The 18,813-nt window shown below is 39.5% G+C and overlaps 1 protein-coding gene across 7 annotated transcripts in view; it reads left to right on the top strand.

The window, feature by feature from the left end:
* Nucleotides 1-18,813, top strand: part of LRBA (LPS responsive beige-like anchor protein) — a 359,792-nt gene that overhangs the window by 269,913 nt on the left and 71,066 nt on the right. For all 7 annotated transcript variants that reach the window (XM_028742867.2, XM_028742869.2, XM_028742865.2 and 4 more), the window contains 3 exons: nucleotides 2,324-2,464; nucleotides 4,524-4,643; nucleotides 12,495-12,647. In XM_028742867.2, the coding sequence (XP_028598700.2) occupies nucleotides 2,324-2,464; nucleotides 4,524-4,643; nucleotides 12,495-12,647 (414 nt within the window). The remainder of the gene's footprint in view (nucleotides 1-2,323; nucleotides 2,465-4,523; nucleotides 4,644-12,494; nucleotides 12,648-18,813) is intronic.

The following is an 18,813-nucleotide window of genomic DNA, read 5'->3' as shown; positions in this document are numbered from 1 at the left end:
AGATCTATTGTTACAGGGGTTCCACAGTCTTCTGTGTACTGCCATTAATTTATAGCAGTAAACAATATGTAGCCTTCCGACTGCAGCAAAGCAGAATCTTTTAATGAGGTGGATGTTATTACCACAATAAATCAGTGCATTTGTGTAATGTATAATTCAATGTGTGTATTCCCTCTGTAACTTCTCTGAGTAAGCTGATAGTGTATCATTGTCAGTACACAACTCCATAGTTCTTTATTTGTAAGCCTTTCTCCCACATTTGGTGTGTGTGTGTGTGTGTGTGTGTGTGTGTGTGTGTGTGTATGGCTTGCAAATAAACATGACATGCCTTGATGGTTGTCCTGTTGCCAGGTTTCAGAAACCAAGTGTAGCAAAAAAAGAAGAAGGGGGGGTTAGTTTAAAAATCAATACTGTGCATTCTGTCTGTATGGATCTCCACATGATACCTTTTATTTCTTTTTTCAAAAGAGAATTAAATCAATTCTAATTGGTTTTAGCTTTATATTCAGTGAATGTAATTCTATAAGTATTGATCTGTGGTGGTCTTATTTGTAGACTAATAAAAGCAAGAGCAGCAAAAAGCGTATTTTTGAAAGCTTTAATGCCGTACAAACACCGTATTGTTTACATTGTTACTAAATATAATTTATTTACCAATGATCTTTTTGTCTCCCTTTTTAAAGCAAAAGAAAGCATGGCTGTATAGTGTCACAAAGCAAAAGATGAAGTAGATTCCATAATGGTTCTTTGATAAATGCAATAGTTTACATCAGACTAAACTTAATTCTTCCTTGGAATGTTTTCTGCTGCAGATAAAAACCCTTTTATATAGCAACCACTTCTTTTAAAAACTGTAATATTTCAAATTAGAAAACTTCCAGTGGTTAATGACATTTTTTTCTTGGTCAAGAAAGGAGAAGAAAGATATGTACCAACAAAAGCAAAACGAAGTACAGTTCCATTGATAAATAACCATATAAATGATAGTATGTCAGTCTACTTCTATTAACAATGTTGTCATCTACAAAAGTAACAAGGGAACAAGGATTCCATAAATGCTTCTGGTTTTCAAAAACTAATTTCTGCTAGTCTCTGGTGAATCAATTTCCCCCCAATGAAAATTACATCCCAAAGATGGATAAGTAGTACATATTTGGGGTAGATATTTGGTATGTGGCCCTCCCCCACACTACCTTGAGCCCAAGATGGAGTCTAGTGAAGAATTATATCTCTCAACTCTCAATTCCCCACAATTTAAATTCAGTTCTGTATTCATAAATTGCAGGTTGGGAAGGAAAATGTTAATTACAGGTAATTGGTATCTTATGCATATTTTACTTACGAGATCACAGCTTTGTGTGCTTGGGTGGGAAATGATTATTTAAAGAAATAATATAGTAAATGGGGAGGGGCTGGTGGAAAGAAGGGGCAATGGGTGGTCCGTGTCCAGCAACACCCCCACTCCCTACTCACCCACCCTTCTCTTCCTTTCTGTGGGGCTGGCTTAGAAACAGCGACTCACCCAAATGTTGTCCCCTCAGGGACCGGAGCAGCAGCATCTCCAGGAAGGAGCCAAGCAGCAGCTGTTAAGAAACCTGGTATTGTAAGCAAGCTGGAGGGCTAACAGCTCTCTCTCTTAACAGCTCTCTGCTTTGGGTTTTCCATATTCAAAGAGAACATAGGCCCGATCAAGTAAAACAATAGAAATACTTAACTGACCAATCACATCGGTTCTGCCCCCCCCCAACAAAAATCCTGCCCCCTCCCCAAAAAAATCCTGGCCACGCCCATGATAGGGAACAGGAAAAAAAAAGTGGAGGAAGATGGGGGGAAGAGAGGTTCTAAGAGAAAGAAAGGTTTGTGGGTTTGCAGGGAGAGAAGAGAAAGAGCAACGGGAGTCATAGAATTGAAAGGGACCACACAGTGATTGGGTGGGAATGATCCATGCTATTGAATGCGTTCAGATCTTGCCAAGGGAAGCAGTTCCACTTGTGTTTGCAGTATGTATGTGAGACACTTGGCAATAATTACTTCATGCATTGCTGCCTTCTGCGAAGTTTGTATTAGAGGATGATTTAAAATAATTCCTAGTGGAAGTAAGAAGATTGTACAGTTACATCTGGGTTGGAAAAGGTCACTTACCTCCCTCTTATTATGCTTACTTGCGTCCAAATTCAAAACCATTTGATTTATTATTCTTGTTATTGTTATCATAGTAATAATAATAATGTACTATGTGTTTAATTTTGACTGGTAATTAAGTGGAAGACAACAAATGTCAATATTATAATGTGATGAGTATGTTTCTTTTTCTCACCCATAGCCTATTGGGGCTCTGAATCCCAAAAGAGCTGCATTCTTTGCTGACCGCCATGAAACATGGGAAGATGATCAAGTTCCAAAGTTTCATTATGGCACTCACTATTCAACAGCAGGTTTTACACTCACCTGGTTGTTAAGAATTGTAAGTAGACTTTGAAAGAGTTTTCTTTGAAATTTGTAAGGGAAGTTGTAACTAAGCATTGATTTTTCCAATCGAAAAGGGGTGGCAGCAACAGAGATTTTGAAAATTGATTAAAATCAAGGGGTTCAGTCCAAAGAACTTTCACATATGATGGTAGCATTTGGAGGCTGACCTCCCCCTGCCCTTTAACCCTCCAGAGCACCCCAAAAATGCTTGGACAAGGGTCAGCAGACCTGCTACGGCCACTGGCATTGGACTACCTTAGTTCAGGGGACTAAGGGAAAGGAGTGTTTGTGGGAAATCAGGCAGAGGCACTTTGTACGTGTGGAGACGAAGGTTCCACCACCTGCATTTTGCATATTCCCTCTTCCTTCTCAACCCTCCATTCCACAACCCATGCCCCTCAGCAAGGTTCCACAACTGTCTGGTAGCATTTTATTTGGAGGGAGGCCTTGCAAGGAGATGAGGGATCTGGAAATCCAGATTCTGCCTGTGACTACCCACTAGCGAACTCTGGACTCACCCCATGTCTAATTGTTGCCTATCAGAACTACAATTACTTCAAAATAAAGTGGACGCTCGGGTTGCGAATGTGATCCGTGCTGGATGCATATTCACAACCTGCAGCGTTCACAACCCGCGTCTGCGCATCTGCACACATGTGGGTTGCGATTCAGTGCTAAGGCGCATGTGCAAAGCATGATTTTGTGCTTCTGCTCATGCACGACTGCTGAAACCCAGAAGTAACCTGTTCCTGTACTTCCGGGTTTCGGCAGTCCGCAACCCGAAAAAAACACAACCTGAAGCGGACGCAACATGATGTATGACTGTAATAGCAATGATAATGGTTTTTTGTTTACAGTTTTCAAATAAGTATGAAAACTCTTTCTTAAAATATGTTTTTAAAGTTGGTTTCTCTCTATATGTTTCTTTTCGTTTAGAATTACTTTTTGCATGCAAGTTTTTGTTTTTTTTAACGAAACATAATCTGACCACTTATGGCAGATTTCATGTGAATCACTGATAACTAAAATAAGCTTTTAAGATGCAATCTAGAAATAGAATTACCCCTTTTGAAGTAATATTGTAATATGTTTACAAATAGTGTTTCTGATGGTCAGACGTCTAATATTTATGAAACAGGCCACTTTTCTGTAAAATAAACTGGAATGATGATTTATCTGATAGAAACTAATTTCTTTGGGAAAGCATTAGCAGCACATCATTAATTAAACCTTGTTACATTGGTACAAGCAGACATAAATCCTTGAAGTAATTTATGGTACTTTGCTAATTTCAAGCAATTATCCACTAATATGCGCTTAAGTGTCCTCTGACTAGGAGGAGGTTTTTCAATTGCTCAAACATTTTTCTTTCCTTAATTGTGAACTGTAAAGTTGCACATTCTGATGTTATAGTCATAGGGAAGTTTTGACTCTGGATAATATTTAGGATCCAGAGCGCCCCATAATTAGTTCCATGCACCCCAAAGATCTGCTTTTATTGAACATAATTCTTGCCCCCCCCACCTCCAGGGCTAAATGCGAGCTACTTTGGAAACTGGGGGAAATTTCAAAAACAGTTTGCAAAGAGTCACGGTGGGGAAGGGCTTGCTGTTTAAATAAAATAATTCAGATATCTCAAGGCCACCTGAAAGCTCAGACAGCCCCTTGGATCCTAGCATATATGCATATATAAATCTAATGAATTAAATGAGTTAGATCCAGGCTTCAACTTTCATTGACGGAAAGGCTTCTGCCATTATGAAACACTTCCTCTTTTTAATCACCTGAATAAACATGTTCCTAGCTATAGTATCCGTTGTTTAAAAGGCATTGAAATACAGTGATATAAAATGTAAGTGAATTTGGGTACCTGTGTTTTTCACTGATTGTGTTGATCTGTAGAATGAGTTATTCTAGGAAAACAAGACATATCTTACCACGTTGTTGTTTTTCTTTTACTCTCCACAAAAATAAAACCTGGCAATAACCTTTAGTGTTTCATTCTAATTGAGAATTGGCAAAATATATTTCAGCTTCTGTTTCTCTCTTCTCAGGAACCTTTTACAACATTTTTCCTAAACTTGCAAGGGGGCAAATTTGATCATGCAGATAGAACTTTTTCATCAATTTCAAGGGCATGGCGCAATAGTCAACGGGACACCTCTGATATCAAGGTAAACTTCAGTGACAATTCTTTACTTCCTATAGTGAGCTTTCATATGGATGATGTTCTGTTAATAGAACACCATCAAAGTGCACACTGCTTTACAAAGTACAAAAGGATTGGTTCCTGTGTTGGAGAGCTTAGCAGTCTAAGATTTGACAGAAGGGCAACAGTGGGAAATGAAGGGAAGTGGAGGCAAGGGGTGATTGCTTCAGCTGCAGTAGTTTGTTACACCAGCGAGGGTAACTACGGTGTGTCATATGTTCTTGGACTAATACTGAATGATTTTGAATCTATTAGATTTGCTAGGCATATAACCTTTAAGAAGCTGCAAAGATTACAGAAATAAATTCACTTAGTATTATGGGCTGGTGGTGACTCTGAAGTCTGCTAAAAACTGTGTGCTATTTTACAGCATTGATGTAACTAAATATGCACCCCCAGCTCCTGAACGTATTTACACTACTATATTCAACATACTGCATGCTGAGGTCAGAGATCAAGGACCACTAATGTATGCTTTCAAAAATATGAGCAGAGACAGACTTTTGCCGAAGAGGCCTATCAAATCAGATTCATGTGTCTCTGAACTCTAATATTATTTGCCAAAGGGGCAAAGTAAGCACAGACTAACTTGGCTTTCTTAGTGTACTGCTATCCCCGCCCCTGCCCTCTTTCCATAAAAGAATAAGATGGTCACTTTGAAGGAGAAGAGACACCCATCTACTTATAGGATAAGTAGGATCTAGGAAGCTAATCAAAAACTTAAATTATAAGACCCAGTAAAGCTTTAATCTTATAAAGTTGAAGCCCATAGTATTCAACTAATCCTCTATAAGTAACTTAAATTAATATTTGTTGGTATGAAATAGAAAAAAGAAGATTATGATTAAAAATGGTTAGTACTGGTCAGGATGCAAACAACTATAAAGCTAGTTCCATAGTCCAAACCACTTCACCTGCATACATAGGAAATGGCTTTTGGCATCCCTCTGGGCTTGTCACCAATGTGGAAAGGGAAGTTTGTATGGGCCAGAAAGGTGGGACAAGCTGTCCAGGAATGGCCTTGTAGCCCTGCAAGGCCTCCAGTCTTATAGTCCAAAATCTTACATGATGCTGGGACTTCACTTAGTGTTGGGTTCATTTTTGAGAACCCTATGTTCAAAATGTTTTTTTAGCCCACCTAACTTAATGCATTTCATTACATGGTTGACTATCTATAGTAAAAAACGTTGTGGAAGATGTAACCATTTGACATTCTGTTTGACACTTGGCATATTATAGGTTCCAAATTAAATTACTTGTTTTTACTGACTATGTACTCCAAAATTACTATGTAAACTTAAGTTTAATTCTGTTCCAATCTGCAAAGTATTTAGCTGCTCACCTATGTGATTAGAATAAATATATTTTATTTATGAATCTTTGTTTGCCATGCCAGTATATACTAATAGTTTCATAATAAGTATCATTCCTTTCTCACCTCAGAAAATAGATACATTAAAAAAAACACACCACTATGTTCTCTTAGGAACTATTTTCTTTACTGCACCTTAATTTGATTATGTGAAGCTGAACTAATGAATAATTTAAAAAATCATGATAACCAAATAAACAGTGATGATAATGTCTGTGTGGCATTTATCCAGCATTTTTAACATATAAGCAAAGAAGCATTCTATAATTTAAAATAATCTTTAATGTATTGAATACATTTGGTTTTGCCATGTAGCTTATAACCATGGCAAGTAATGCAAAAATGCAATTGCTTTTCAAATGGTATGCACTATCCTTAAATCATAAACTGATTTTGAATGGCTGAAGGCTGATTTAGTATATACAACAGTAGCTTTAAATTACCCTTTTGTGCATTAATTTGCAGTGTCCGTTATATGGCTTGTTTCGTCTGAAAGATAAGACGTTTAAAAAACAAAATGGCAGTGCAGTGAGGATACAGTGATAAGCAAATTTCAACTAGGAATGATTTGTTACAAGATAAACAAAATCATAACTGTCTCTCAAAGATCCAAATAAAATCCTTCTTAGCAATTAGTGCCCTTTTTATTTTCCTGGAACAGAGAAACGGGGTGAAATGCACTCTGGTTTGCCCTGATGCCTCCATCCCAGACCATCTAGCACTAAGCCCAGTGGGCAGGGCTAGGAACACTGGTCAATGTTGATCCCCAGTGTTCACCTCTGGATGCGGGTGGCGCTGTGGGTTAAACCACAGAGCCTAGGACTTGCCGATCCGAAGGTCAGCGGTTCGAATCCCCGAGACGGGGTGAGCTCCCGTTGCTCGGTCCCTGCTGCCGCCAACCTAGCAGTTCGAAAGCAAGTCAAAGTGCAAGTTGATAAACGGGAACTGCTCCAGCAGGAAGGTAAACGGCGTTTCCTTGCGCTGCTCTGGTTTGCCAGAAGCGGCTTAGTCATGCTGGCCACATGACCCAGAAGCTGTACACCGGCTCCCTCGGCAAGATGAGTGCCGCAACCCCAGAGTTGGCCACGACTGGACCTAATGGTCAGAGGTCCCTTTACCTTTACCTTTACCTCCAACATCAGGCACAATTCAGCACCCTCCCAAGGCTGAGAAAATTAGTCAGTATTTTCTGGTTTCAATTGTGTGCTTCCTGCATGCTTGCAGCTGAGTCCAAGGCTTAAGCCTGATGCCTATACCACTGTCAGGCTTAACAAGATAAGCATGAACAAGAGAAGGTGCAGGGGAGACTTACTGAGTCAGGTGACAGGCTAGTGCTCTTGAACATTGTCTAAAGTTGCAGAGGTCTGAGCATGACTCAAAAGGATTTCAGAACACCTGAATTGCTGAAATTTGAGATCCACTGATCACTATTTCTGAGATCCAGCGGCATCACCATTAATGATGCTAATTTGGTAAGTGTCAGAGTATGCATACATGAATGGTTTTAAAGCCTGCCTTTGACATCGAGTGAATTCACCTGAATTCAGCCAGTTCCCATACAACTTTGTTCAGAAGAAAAGATGACTGTCCTTATTTGCTATATGATCCATCAGATGAAAATTATCTGCAGTAAAAGTCAAATTGTAGTTAACTGTGTCAAAGTTCACATCTGTCTAATATTTTAAAGGTATTTTGGGAAAGTAAAAAATATGCTTTACATTCTACACAACTATGGAGTAAAAACATATGTTTGACTTAGAGAGAAGGTGGGGGAAAGAATTGGGAGATTATATATATATATATATAATCACTTGACAAGAAGGTAACAATGAGAAAGGCATCTGCAATTTGCACATTTCCCCGCTCTGCCATTTTACTATTAATTTGCAATGTTTAGGCCAGATAGGCAGGAAGGAACTAATACAATGTATCATCACTCAAAAATAAAATATGCAAGGTTCAAGCAAAGGTTAAGCTGTAATTCAAGATTAGCCTGATGCTTTGATCACTAGTCTTAGGGCTTTCATGACACAGTGACAAGGATTGGTTGTGACCGCATGTATACTCTAAACTTTATTTCCTGGGTTGTGATACCCAATGACACAAATTGCTTCCAAAGCTGGCCCATGAGATTCTTCTTACAACATGCACTGGTGTGTCAACCAGTTTTCCCAGGTTCACATGCTCTCAATGCCAACAACTCACTTGCTCCCTTTCTTTTCATTTTTGAGTAGCAGATTTCAACTGAGAGGAGCTTCCTAATACTTGACCAATAATCCATTTTATGCTGTAAAGTAAAATAAGTTGTACATATGTTTGCTAATTGTGACAGTATCCCCCTCCGAACTCTTTGGTTGAGGGAAAAGCGAGAGACTGAGTGGAAGGGAGGGAGGGAGCAAACACAATGACGTCTTGATGTAATTTGTTGAAAATAGATTGAGAGTGACAACATATATTCCAGTGGAAGTGTAACAGTCAGCTTGTGCTGTGAGGCTAAGTTACCAGTAAGTTACCTTGGGGACAGATGTTGCTGTGGAAAATATAAGACTGAAGATTTTTCTAACTTGATAAAGTTAGTTCTTATGAGCTTATTACTAACTAAGGGCACTTCCAAACATTGCTTTAATTAATGGCAATGTAAAGGAAAAAGGAAGCGCAATAGGAAATAACTCATTTAAACAGGTACTTATTCCTGTGAGCTGATAGTAGTCCTTCCTCCCATGCCAATCCTGCTAATCCTTGTGGTAGTAATCAGAACAGGAATTTCTCCATCACAGTCAAATAACATTTTTAGATTTAGAGTACTAATTGCCCACAAATGTATTAATATGGTAGGACCCTCAGTTTGCTGGAAGCTTTGTCACTAAAGCCTATGTCCATGGTCCAGAGTTCTTCTCCTGCACATAAAGACAGACTTTAAACTACAAACAGGAGCTCTTGTATGTATAAGGAATCCTTCTTGCAGGAATTAAAATCTGATTGTCATTGTCAGTTGTGTAAGGTAAAGGTACCCCTGCCCGTACGGGCCAGTCGTGTCCGACTCTAGGGTTGCGTGCTCATCTCGCTTAAGAGGCCGGGGGCCGGCGCTGTCCGGAGACACTTCCGGGTCACGTGGCCAGCGTGACGAAGCTGCACTGGTGAGCCAGCACCAGTGCTGCACATGGAAACACCGTTTACTTTCCCGCTATAAAGCGGTCCCTATTTATCTACTTGCACTTAAGAGTGATTTCGAACTGCTAGGTGGGCAGGAGCTGGGACCGAACGACGGGAGCTCACCCCGCCGCGTGGATTCGAACCGCCAACCATACAATCGGCAAGTCCTAGGCACTGAGGCTTTACCCACAGCGCCACCCGTCAGTTGTGTAGGTGCTTTCAAATACACACACCTACACCTGATGAATACTATTTCATCCTCTTGTTCTGCTTATGGTCCTTGTGTCCATTCCATTCCATGCCTTTCATTTATCTTTACACCCTCATGCATTTAAAACTAAAAGGGTTAGAATTTGGAAACTTCTGGACTCAAAATAGTAAAAAAACCACCACATTTTAAAGGGTCATTTCAGAGATATATTAAAGTTTTGAACTTCATTAAAACAAAATTAAAGACCGCTTTTCTTTAAATTATTGTTGCACGGTACTTTGTGCAATTCTTTGACTTCATTTTGAAGGCGTGGAGCAGTAGCAGCATAATGACATCTTTGCAAAAGGAGTAGCTGTTCCTTGAAGGGGCATTTGGGATTCAAAAGGTGGGGTGAGGAATCAGGACTCTTAACACGATTCCATTCCAAGTTGGCTTTATGGCTTTGGAGTTTTATTAATAGCAGAAAAGTTTCACAACTTCCTCTGAATTACTGCAATAAGCTCTATGCGTGACTACCCTTGAAGTTAGTCTGGAAGCTGCAAATAGTGCACAATGTAAGCAGTTTGACTGCTCACTGAGGCAGGATATTGCTACTATGTTATGCTGCTGTTGCTAAAAAGATTGCACTGGCTGCCAGTTAGCCACTACAGTGGTACCTTGGGTTACATACGCTTCAAGTTACATACACTTCAGGTTACAGACTCCGCTAACTCAGAAATAGTACCTCAGGTTAAGAACTTTGCTTCAGGATGAGAACAGAAATTGCGCAGTGGCGGCGCGGCGGCAGCGGGAGGCCCCATTAGCTAAAGTGGTGCTTCAGGTTAAGAACAGTTTCAAGTTAAGAACGGACCTCTGGAACGAATTAATTACTTAACCTGAGGTACTACTGTATATCAGAAAAATTAAAGGTGCTTGTTTTGGTATTTAACTCCTGTACAGGTTTAGGGCCAGGATACCTAAAAACCGACTCATTCCTTACATACCCAGTTAGCCACTGCACTGGACATCACCTCCTGCAAATACCATCTTATCAAAAGTCCATACTGCAGAATTTAGGAATTTGATCTCTCGTACGGTGGCATCTGCCTGTTGGCATACTCTCCAGTTAAATATTAGATAAGACACCATTTCTGTTGTCTTTTCAGAAAACAGTTGAAAACCTTCCTCTTTCAAGAAGTTTTTCCCCCAGTAGAGATTCTTTCCAGCCTGTTTTTATATTGGAATAGTTTTCAGAAGTTTTAATTGTTTTACCACTTGTCTGTGGTTCTGGGCTCATATGGGAGAAAGGGCAAGATGTATGTTAAATAATAATGATAATAGCTCACTTTTCCCTCTTAGAACTGATTTAAATGTGATTAATTACAATTCATGTAGGTGATCAGGGAGACGTATGTGGTGTGGTTGTTATTTTAAGTGATTTTAAAAACCACTACATTTAATTTAATGGATGCAGTTTAGTCAACAAAGTGCCTCCAAATAATTTGCTAGCATGTTTTTCTTTTGTGTCACAGACTCATTTTGACCTTGTTATAGGTTAATTAGCATGACTGTATACAAATATATAGGATGCATATCTGAAGTTTTTCTCACAAGGACTGAGGTGATAATAGCTTAATTCTTGCTTGATTCTTCTTGTCTGTTCTCCGGGAACTCTGGGCTGACCCTGTCCATAATCTGATGACCTGCCATTGCACTCAGCTATTTGGAAAACTGTTCTGGCCATAGCTGCCCCTCAGGGTGGTATCTGGAAGACCACTGATCCATTGACCCATGTCAAGAGTGGATTTAGAATCTGATCTACTGGGCCTCTTACATAGTTAGCCAGTGGAGCTACTCCACATAATGTGTTTTTCTGCTTATTAAATAGCATACACTTTTCACTTGTTAGAAGGAAGACCAATTTTACACCAGTTACTAATTTCCTGGAGCAATTACAAATATTAAGCCTTTCCATTCATGAAGTGCCCCTTACAAGAAATTGATAAATTTTCTGCAAAAATGTAAGCTTGCTTTAACTGTGCCTTCATTAGTTGAGACATTTATATAATGTTCTGTTATAGCATATATATATATAATTAAAAAAAAATTTTTTTTTTGCTTAGAAACACACAAAGTAGAAAAGCAATAGTAATCAGTCAACACATGTGTGCCCCACATTTTCCAACATGAACATAAGACAGTGTATACATGTATTCAGAAAAAGCAGCCAATTGCCTATATGTATGGCTGCTTCTTAAAACTCAGTTTTTGCCATGTGGCTCTGGGGCAGGGATGCTGGTGTTCAGAAAATAACAAAAGCCCTGTTGCATTAGAGAGCTGCTTGGGTTTGTCTATTGCTGAACAGACTCTTTGTAATCAGCAATTCATACCAATTGACAACAAACAGACCAACTTTATAAGTTGAATTGAAATCCATATTTAAAGTAAGTGGATTGCACCCATAAATTTCATTCTGCTCCTAAAAGAGGAGTCCATTCAATTTTTAAATTAGTCATTGTTTAATGGGTATTGTTGCTATTGCTGTTAGCAAAGAGATTGCTCTCATAGATTGTGATACTTGCAGTCCAGAAGTTACTTACTGCAGTTGGCTGGTTTTACTAAGCAAGTTTCAGGGTGTGAAATGCCATTTTGGGACTTGCTTATTAGTTTTAGTTTTTCTTTATTAACTATACTTGTATGGGCATCTTCTCTTGGCAATCAATCAATCACCAATACAAAACAATAAAAGAACTTGTTCTTTCTGGCAAAAAACAAAAACAAAATATGAATTATAGGGTTGAAATGCCCAGATTAAAAGTAAAAGTTGTTTGAAAGGCATGGAGCATGAAAAGGTACAAAAAGGAACAAAACCTGGCCCTGCAGAGACTATAAGGATGGTGGCAGATAAGACTTTCTGGAGAGGTCATGTTGCCAGCCCCAATAAAATGTATCTAATTTTATCCCTCTGTTGATGAAATAGTTTTTCATTCACTGGAGGTTCTGTGAGAAGGCGGGAAGTGAGTGAGTGTGTGTGTGTGTGTGTGTGTGCGCACACAAAGTTTTCCTTTCGTTTTAACATGTTGGTTTTCATTTTTACATAGGAGCTGGTTCCTGAATTTTATTATCTCCCTGAGATGTTTGTCAACTACAATAATTACAATCTTGGAGTGATGGATGATGGAACAGTAGTGTCTGATGTTGAACTTCCACCATGGGCCAAAACGCCAGAAGAATTTGTTCGCATAAATAGATTGGTAAGATAAACGTCTGTGGACAAATGCTGGCTCCCTCGGCCTATAGAGCAAGATGAGCACCGCAACCCCAGAGTCGTCCGCGACTGGACCTAACGGTCAGGGGTACCTTTACCTTTATCTATTCTCTTTATTAAGAGCTGGTGCTTGAAATGTCTTTCCTTAGAGAATGAGATGAGTCCCTTTGTTCTGTGTAAAGCTAAAATTTATGAAGCCTAGGATCCAAAGAGCTATTTTAGGTGTACTCATAGGCTTGGGAATGCCTAGTGAGATTTTTTTAAAACCTAAACAGTAGACCCTCATGCTTTTCTCATTGTTTTAATGTAATGTAAGTTTTTTTTTGGGATACCTTTATTATATTCTCACATATATATTTCTGGCATTACTGATGACACTGTTATTATAGTGAAAGATAGACAAAATGTTCATGTCTTCACATTAGGCATTTGATTAGTTCTGGTTCAGAGGGCACCATTACCCTTATGTATGTTAACTGTAACAAGTTTAAAAGTTGAATTTCAAACCACCTGCTTTCCACCTACCACTTCACCTTAATGTTTTTGTGCTAACTTGTAATTATTTGCATCTTTAGCTATATGTCACTTGAGTTTTGTTATCTGTAATGAGCCACTGAAAGCACACACCTGCTTTCCATGATAGCTTTACCATATGGGTTAGCTCGAGGTAACAGGCCAATCATCTTCACTTGCAGCCCCATTTCTGTTTGTTAGTTTGGTCATAATCGCCGATGTTTTCCTCCTAAATACATCTTCAGTTATTTCTATCATACTTTATAAAGAGCTTGAATGAGCAGCTGCTCAAATCTGGGTTCATCCATTCCATTCCATACCTTGCAATGTATTGCAAAAATATATTATTTTATTCTAGCCTGATAGACTTTATTTTCCATTACGTGACATAGTATGAAAAAAATGGGGTAGGAGATTGTAAATATTTTCTTTACTATTTGTTTATTGTATTTTATGCCACCTAATATTTCTTAGGTAGGTATTAAGACAAGGCCCATTTCTGTAATTATAGGATGAGAATCATATCTCTCTGTGATACAAACATGCATATGATGTTAAATAGACCATGGAATGAAAGCATATGAGCCTAAGTATGTCTCAGTTTGGTCAGTGCCTGCATGGGATGCTATCCAGGAACCTCATGTACAATTACTTTGAACTCCATGATTGGGGGGGGGGGAGGGTAGTATTTAACTGTAGAAAAGAAATCAGTCAGTGTGGTGTAGTGGTTAGAATGAAGGACTAGTACCTAGGAGGACAGGGTTCAGTTCCTTTCTCAGCCGTGAAACTCACTATGTGACCTTGGGCCAGTCTCTGCTTCTCAGGCTAACCTTCCTTACAGGGTTAGTATGATGATAAAATTGGGGTGGGGAGTATGCTACCTTGAGCTCCTAGGAGAAAAGGTGGCCTATAATGTAACAAATAAATGAGGTGAAAATTATGTCTATGGTACGAAAAGGTAGTGCTTGCATCAAAAACACCATTATACTCGCCAGCCCATTTCTTTCCCCACCCCTGGTATTTTTTTCAGATATAGCAAACCTTCTAATCTTCCTTGCTTAATTAAGAGAGAGATGAAGTTTGGTTTTGGAGTTCATCATAGATTTCCTCTTGCCCTGCATAAAAATATATTCTGTGTGATGGGGAAAAGGGAAGTCCACATACCTGATGTGTGACTCTTACTCTTTGTGCAAGGCCTTGAGTCCAAATGAAATGGAATGTATAAGTAATTTATTTGAGTAATTGCATGATTAATGTTCTATTCTGGGGTTATGCAAAATACGTTGTGCTTCTGTAATTACATAGCTCCAGTGACTGTATGTCAGCTGTCTAATTAGTATTTTTGTAAGAGTATATAAATGTGAGTAGTGAGGAAAATTATATTTAAAAAAATTCTAATACTTTGACAAAGAATTCTTTGTAATAACACGAGAACATTTTAAATGTTCTAAAAAAAAGCAGAGTTGTCTATTTATTACATCCTTGCAACTTCCTAGATCACAATAAATAACGATAGTAGTTTTAAGTGCCCATTTTGTAAGCTATTGCATGCAGATCTCCCCCCCTTTCAGTTTGTTTTACAGATTTTTCTACAGTGATTAGACCTCATGAAATGCATACTGCTTTGATCTGTGACCTTTTTGTGGTGCTAATCGGGTTCCTGATATCATTATACCTTGCTCATTAATCATATTTCCTACATCCCATCAGCCAACCAGACAGCCCAAGCCTCTGTTTCAGCCCTGTGCCTGGCAGGTTTCTGCTTTTCCAGATTATTACACTGTGATACTTTGGCTTCTCATAACCAGACCCACATCAAGCTGTGTACTACAATTAAAGTCAGATGGTCCTCAGGTTGAACAGGGATATAGTGTTGCAGCTGTCCGTCTTTTATTGGAATAGACCAGCAAGGGGAACAGATGATATATAGGACAGTACATAATAACAGATTGTACAGTATCAGGTCAATAGCAGGGGTTCACAATGCTAATTGGCAGACATAGTTACTTTAATCTAGCTCCTAGTATTAAAAAATAACAAGATGGGGTTTCATTAAAACAGTTTAGATATATCTTTGCCTTTGTCTTGGGAGAAAGAAGTAGGGGGAAATGTGAGGATATAAACTACAGTGACTTATGAAACCAAAGGTTAATACTTTTTTAAAAAAGCAAAAAAAATAAAAATCAAGTTTAAACTGTAACAAAGGATAAAGTTAGCATCCCCTTTAAAAATCTGGGAGGACAACAATATATTCAGCTGGTATTCAAAAGCCATTGAAGAGGGTTCTAGATAAATGGGCAAAGGAACTTCCTTAATAGGGCTCCTGATGATGGGCTTTGTGGCTGGGCATACTTGTATGGCATCAGATATTCTTCCAGTCCCAAACTGTTTACGTACTTTGAATTAGAAACACAAGCAAATTTGTAGCTAGTGAACTGATATGATAGGTACCTTACTCTTACTCCCAGTCATTAGCTTTGTTGTGGTATCCTGAACTTCTTGAAGTTTCTGAAGTCTTCAAAGGAAACCTTAACATTATGTGCATTGTAGCAATCTAGCCTGAATGTTTTCGTAGCACGGAGAACTATGGCCAGGTCTTTTTGGTGTACTGCCAAATGATTGGCGGCTTTTTGCTCATGTAATGTTCCAAATAACATTTTCAGATGCAGAAACTAGAGTTTTGGTCCTCAGTGCAGTCATTCACATTTTGTATAGCTTGATCAGTATGTTTTGCTTCCTTTTGTCGACCCTTAGAAAGGTAAACAAATTTAAACAGTATTTTTTTCCCTAAGCTTGTTTTGATTAACTGTCAAATTGTTTAAATGTCACCTTGCGTTTTGCCATTTATTGCTTCAGTCATTCCATGACTTAACCTGTTGTATCCTAAAGCTGTAATGACCATACAGTGGTACCTCGGGTTACATACGCTCCAGGCTACACACTCCACTAAGCCAGAAATAGTGCTTCAGGTTAAGAACTTTGCTTCAGGATAAGAACAGAAATCGGGCTCTGGCGGCGCAGCGGCAGCAGGAGTCCCCATTAGCTAAAGTGGTGCTTCAGGTTAAGAACAGTTTCAGGTTAAGTATGGACCTCCGGAACGAATTTAGTACTTAACCCAAGGTACCACTGTACTTCATTCATGGATTATACTAGTTAGGTAGGCAATCTATGCAAATTTCTTATTGTCGGGGGCAGCCAGGAACATTTTGCCGCTAGAGGCAAAAACCCTGGCACTGCCCCCCACTTCCTGTCCCTCACTGATGCTTGGTGCCTGGCACTTGCCACTGCGAGGTGCTGCTGGGTGCTTGGTATCTTCTGCTCCTTGACCTGTGCAGTGGCCCACTCATGGCAGTGGCATGCTCCTCTAATTGCCCCTGGCCTGCCACAAAGAGAATGAGGGGGTGGAATATGGGGGTGTAGGGGGAAAGTAGAGGAGTGTGCTGCCACCCATGAGCATGCTGCTGCAGCTTCTGGAGTCGAGGAGCAGGAGGTGGCAAGCGCTTGGCAGTGGTGAGCTCCCAGCAGTAGCAAGTGCTACTGGTGAGTGAGATGATGAGAACCGCAGCCCACCTGCCCACCAATCTCTCACTTGTCTTGCCACTTTGGGTGGTGGCTTCTTCTCCTCTCAGGGTGACATCCCCTCTCAGGGTGCTGTCCCGAAGCAGCTTGCTTCAGACTGCTTCACGGGCAGGCCGGAGAGCACTGACTTCTTGTGAATTGGACTTCAAAACAACAACCCGTGAGTACTACGGAATTTGGATTTGCAAAGAAAATCTTTTTTGAATTAGGCACGATCAGGGAAGGCGTAAACAGGAAGGAGGAGCTGTAATGTTGCCGAAGATAAAGGAGGGCCAGAGGCCTGACATGATGGCTACAAAGGAAAATAAGAACTTGATGGTGAAAATCTGGTCTGAATTGGAAACTGAAGAATGGAGAGATCTCCTTATGTGGAGATCCGAAGACCTAAGGATTACAAATTTGATTAAGGTGGAAGGTGGAGCTTTGGGGACATTTGGACTTGAAAGGAGTAAGAAACAAGATTCAGGCTCCACTTTTAAATATGGAGGTCTGGCTGGAAGAAACATGGACCTTATTGGGTTAGAGCTTCTCCGAGAGTTGGTGTTTAATACCAAGGACTACCAAAAAAACCGGCAGAGAGGAATTGAGAGAGAATTAAGAGCCTCGGACATGAGATCTCCAGGCTGATAGTAGATTGACTGATGGACGTTTGTTGGGGATTGAAACCGGGAAAGGGGTGGGGGGTGGAGTCTGGGAATCCAAAGGGTGTATAATTTAACCTGTTCTGTTTTTATTTTGTTTGGATATTTGTATGAAAATTGGGGAAATCGTGGAAGGGAATTTAGGCCGACTTTAGAAAAAGGTTTAAAGAATAAGCAATGATGTATAAATATGAAGTTTATAAGGCAAAATTGGCTTCTTTAAAATGAACTAAATATAAAAAGGTTTTAAAATAGGGATAAGAACTTGTCGAACCAACAATCTGAACTGGAATACAAGAGGGTGAGGTGTGGGGAAGTCAGGGAGATACGTTATAGAAAATAAGGATTGTGAACTCTATGTGTTTTTAAACTTTTTTTTGTTTTTTTTGTTTTTTGATTTTTTATTGTATTATGGTGGAAAATCTTAATAAATATCTTTTTAAAAAAACAAAAAACAGACTGCTTCACGGGCAGACTGGTTGTGCTTATTATAGAGTGACGCTGCCTATAAGATTCAGCTCACCCGCACCGTGAATTTGCCTACAAGCCTACAGCGATTTTTCGTGATGTTTTAGCATTTCAAAAGATAACAGAAACTGTTACCCACAATGTAAATGAAACTTTATTCTACAATACTTCTGACATAGGCTGCAAGTACTGCCATCAAGAGTCTCTCTTAATGAATCTCTTGAGAAGGTAGCATGGACAGAGATCTGATTTCAGGATGTTGGAATCCAGATAGTAAGAGAAGGTCTGATTCTGCATGATCTGTGAGAGCTGTAAGGTATGACTGCTGTTTCAACAAGGGTTTAAGCTCAACTGAGTACCGAAATAGGAACTGAGGCCGTCGCTTGGGCTGAATACTCCAGCCGTAGGAAGCTTTCTTATATTGTCATTGACCCTTATAGCTCATTATTGTCTACTCTAGAGATATCAGTGTACTGGAAGAAGCAAAGATCACTAGTGTTGAAGCAATGATTCTTCAACATCAACTCTTTTGGACTGGACATGTTGTTTGGATGCCTGATGATCGCCTTCCAAAGCAATTACTCTATTCCAAACTTAAAAATGGAAAGCGTAATGCTGGTGGTCAACAATGAGGTTTAAAGACTGTCTCAAGGCAAATCTTTAAAAATGTTGTATAAACACTTGACAACTGGGAAACACTGGCCTGTGAGTGCTCCAGTTGGAGAACAGCCTTTGAAGACACTCGAACTCAGGACACAAGGGAGAAACGTGCTAAGAGAAAGGCATGCTTGGCAAATCCACACCGTGATCAACTCCCGTCCGGAAACCAACGTCCCCACTGTGGAAGGATATGTGGATCCAGATTTGGCCTCCACAGTCACTTACAGACTCAATTGTTAAAACTGTGTTTATGGAAGACAATCTTAGTCAGCTACGAGTGATCACCAAAGA

The sequence above is a fragment of the Podarcis muralis genome, chromosome 9 (genome assembly GCF_964188315.1).
Source record: "Podarcis muralis chromosome 9, rPodMur119.hap1.1, whole genome shotgun sequence".
NCBI classification, from domain to species: domain Eukaryota; kingdom Metazoa; phylum Chordata; class Lepidosauria; order Squamata; family Lacertidae; genus Podarcis; species Podarcis muralis.
This window is presented reverse-complemented; position numbering and strand designations above follow the sequence as displayed.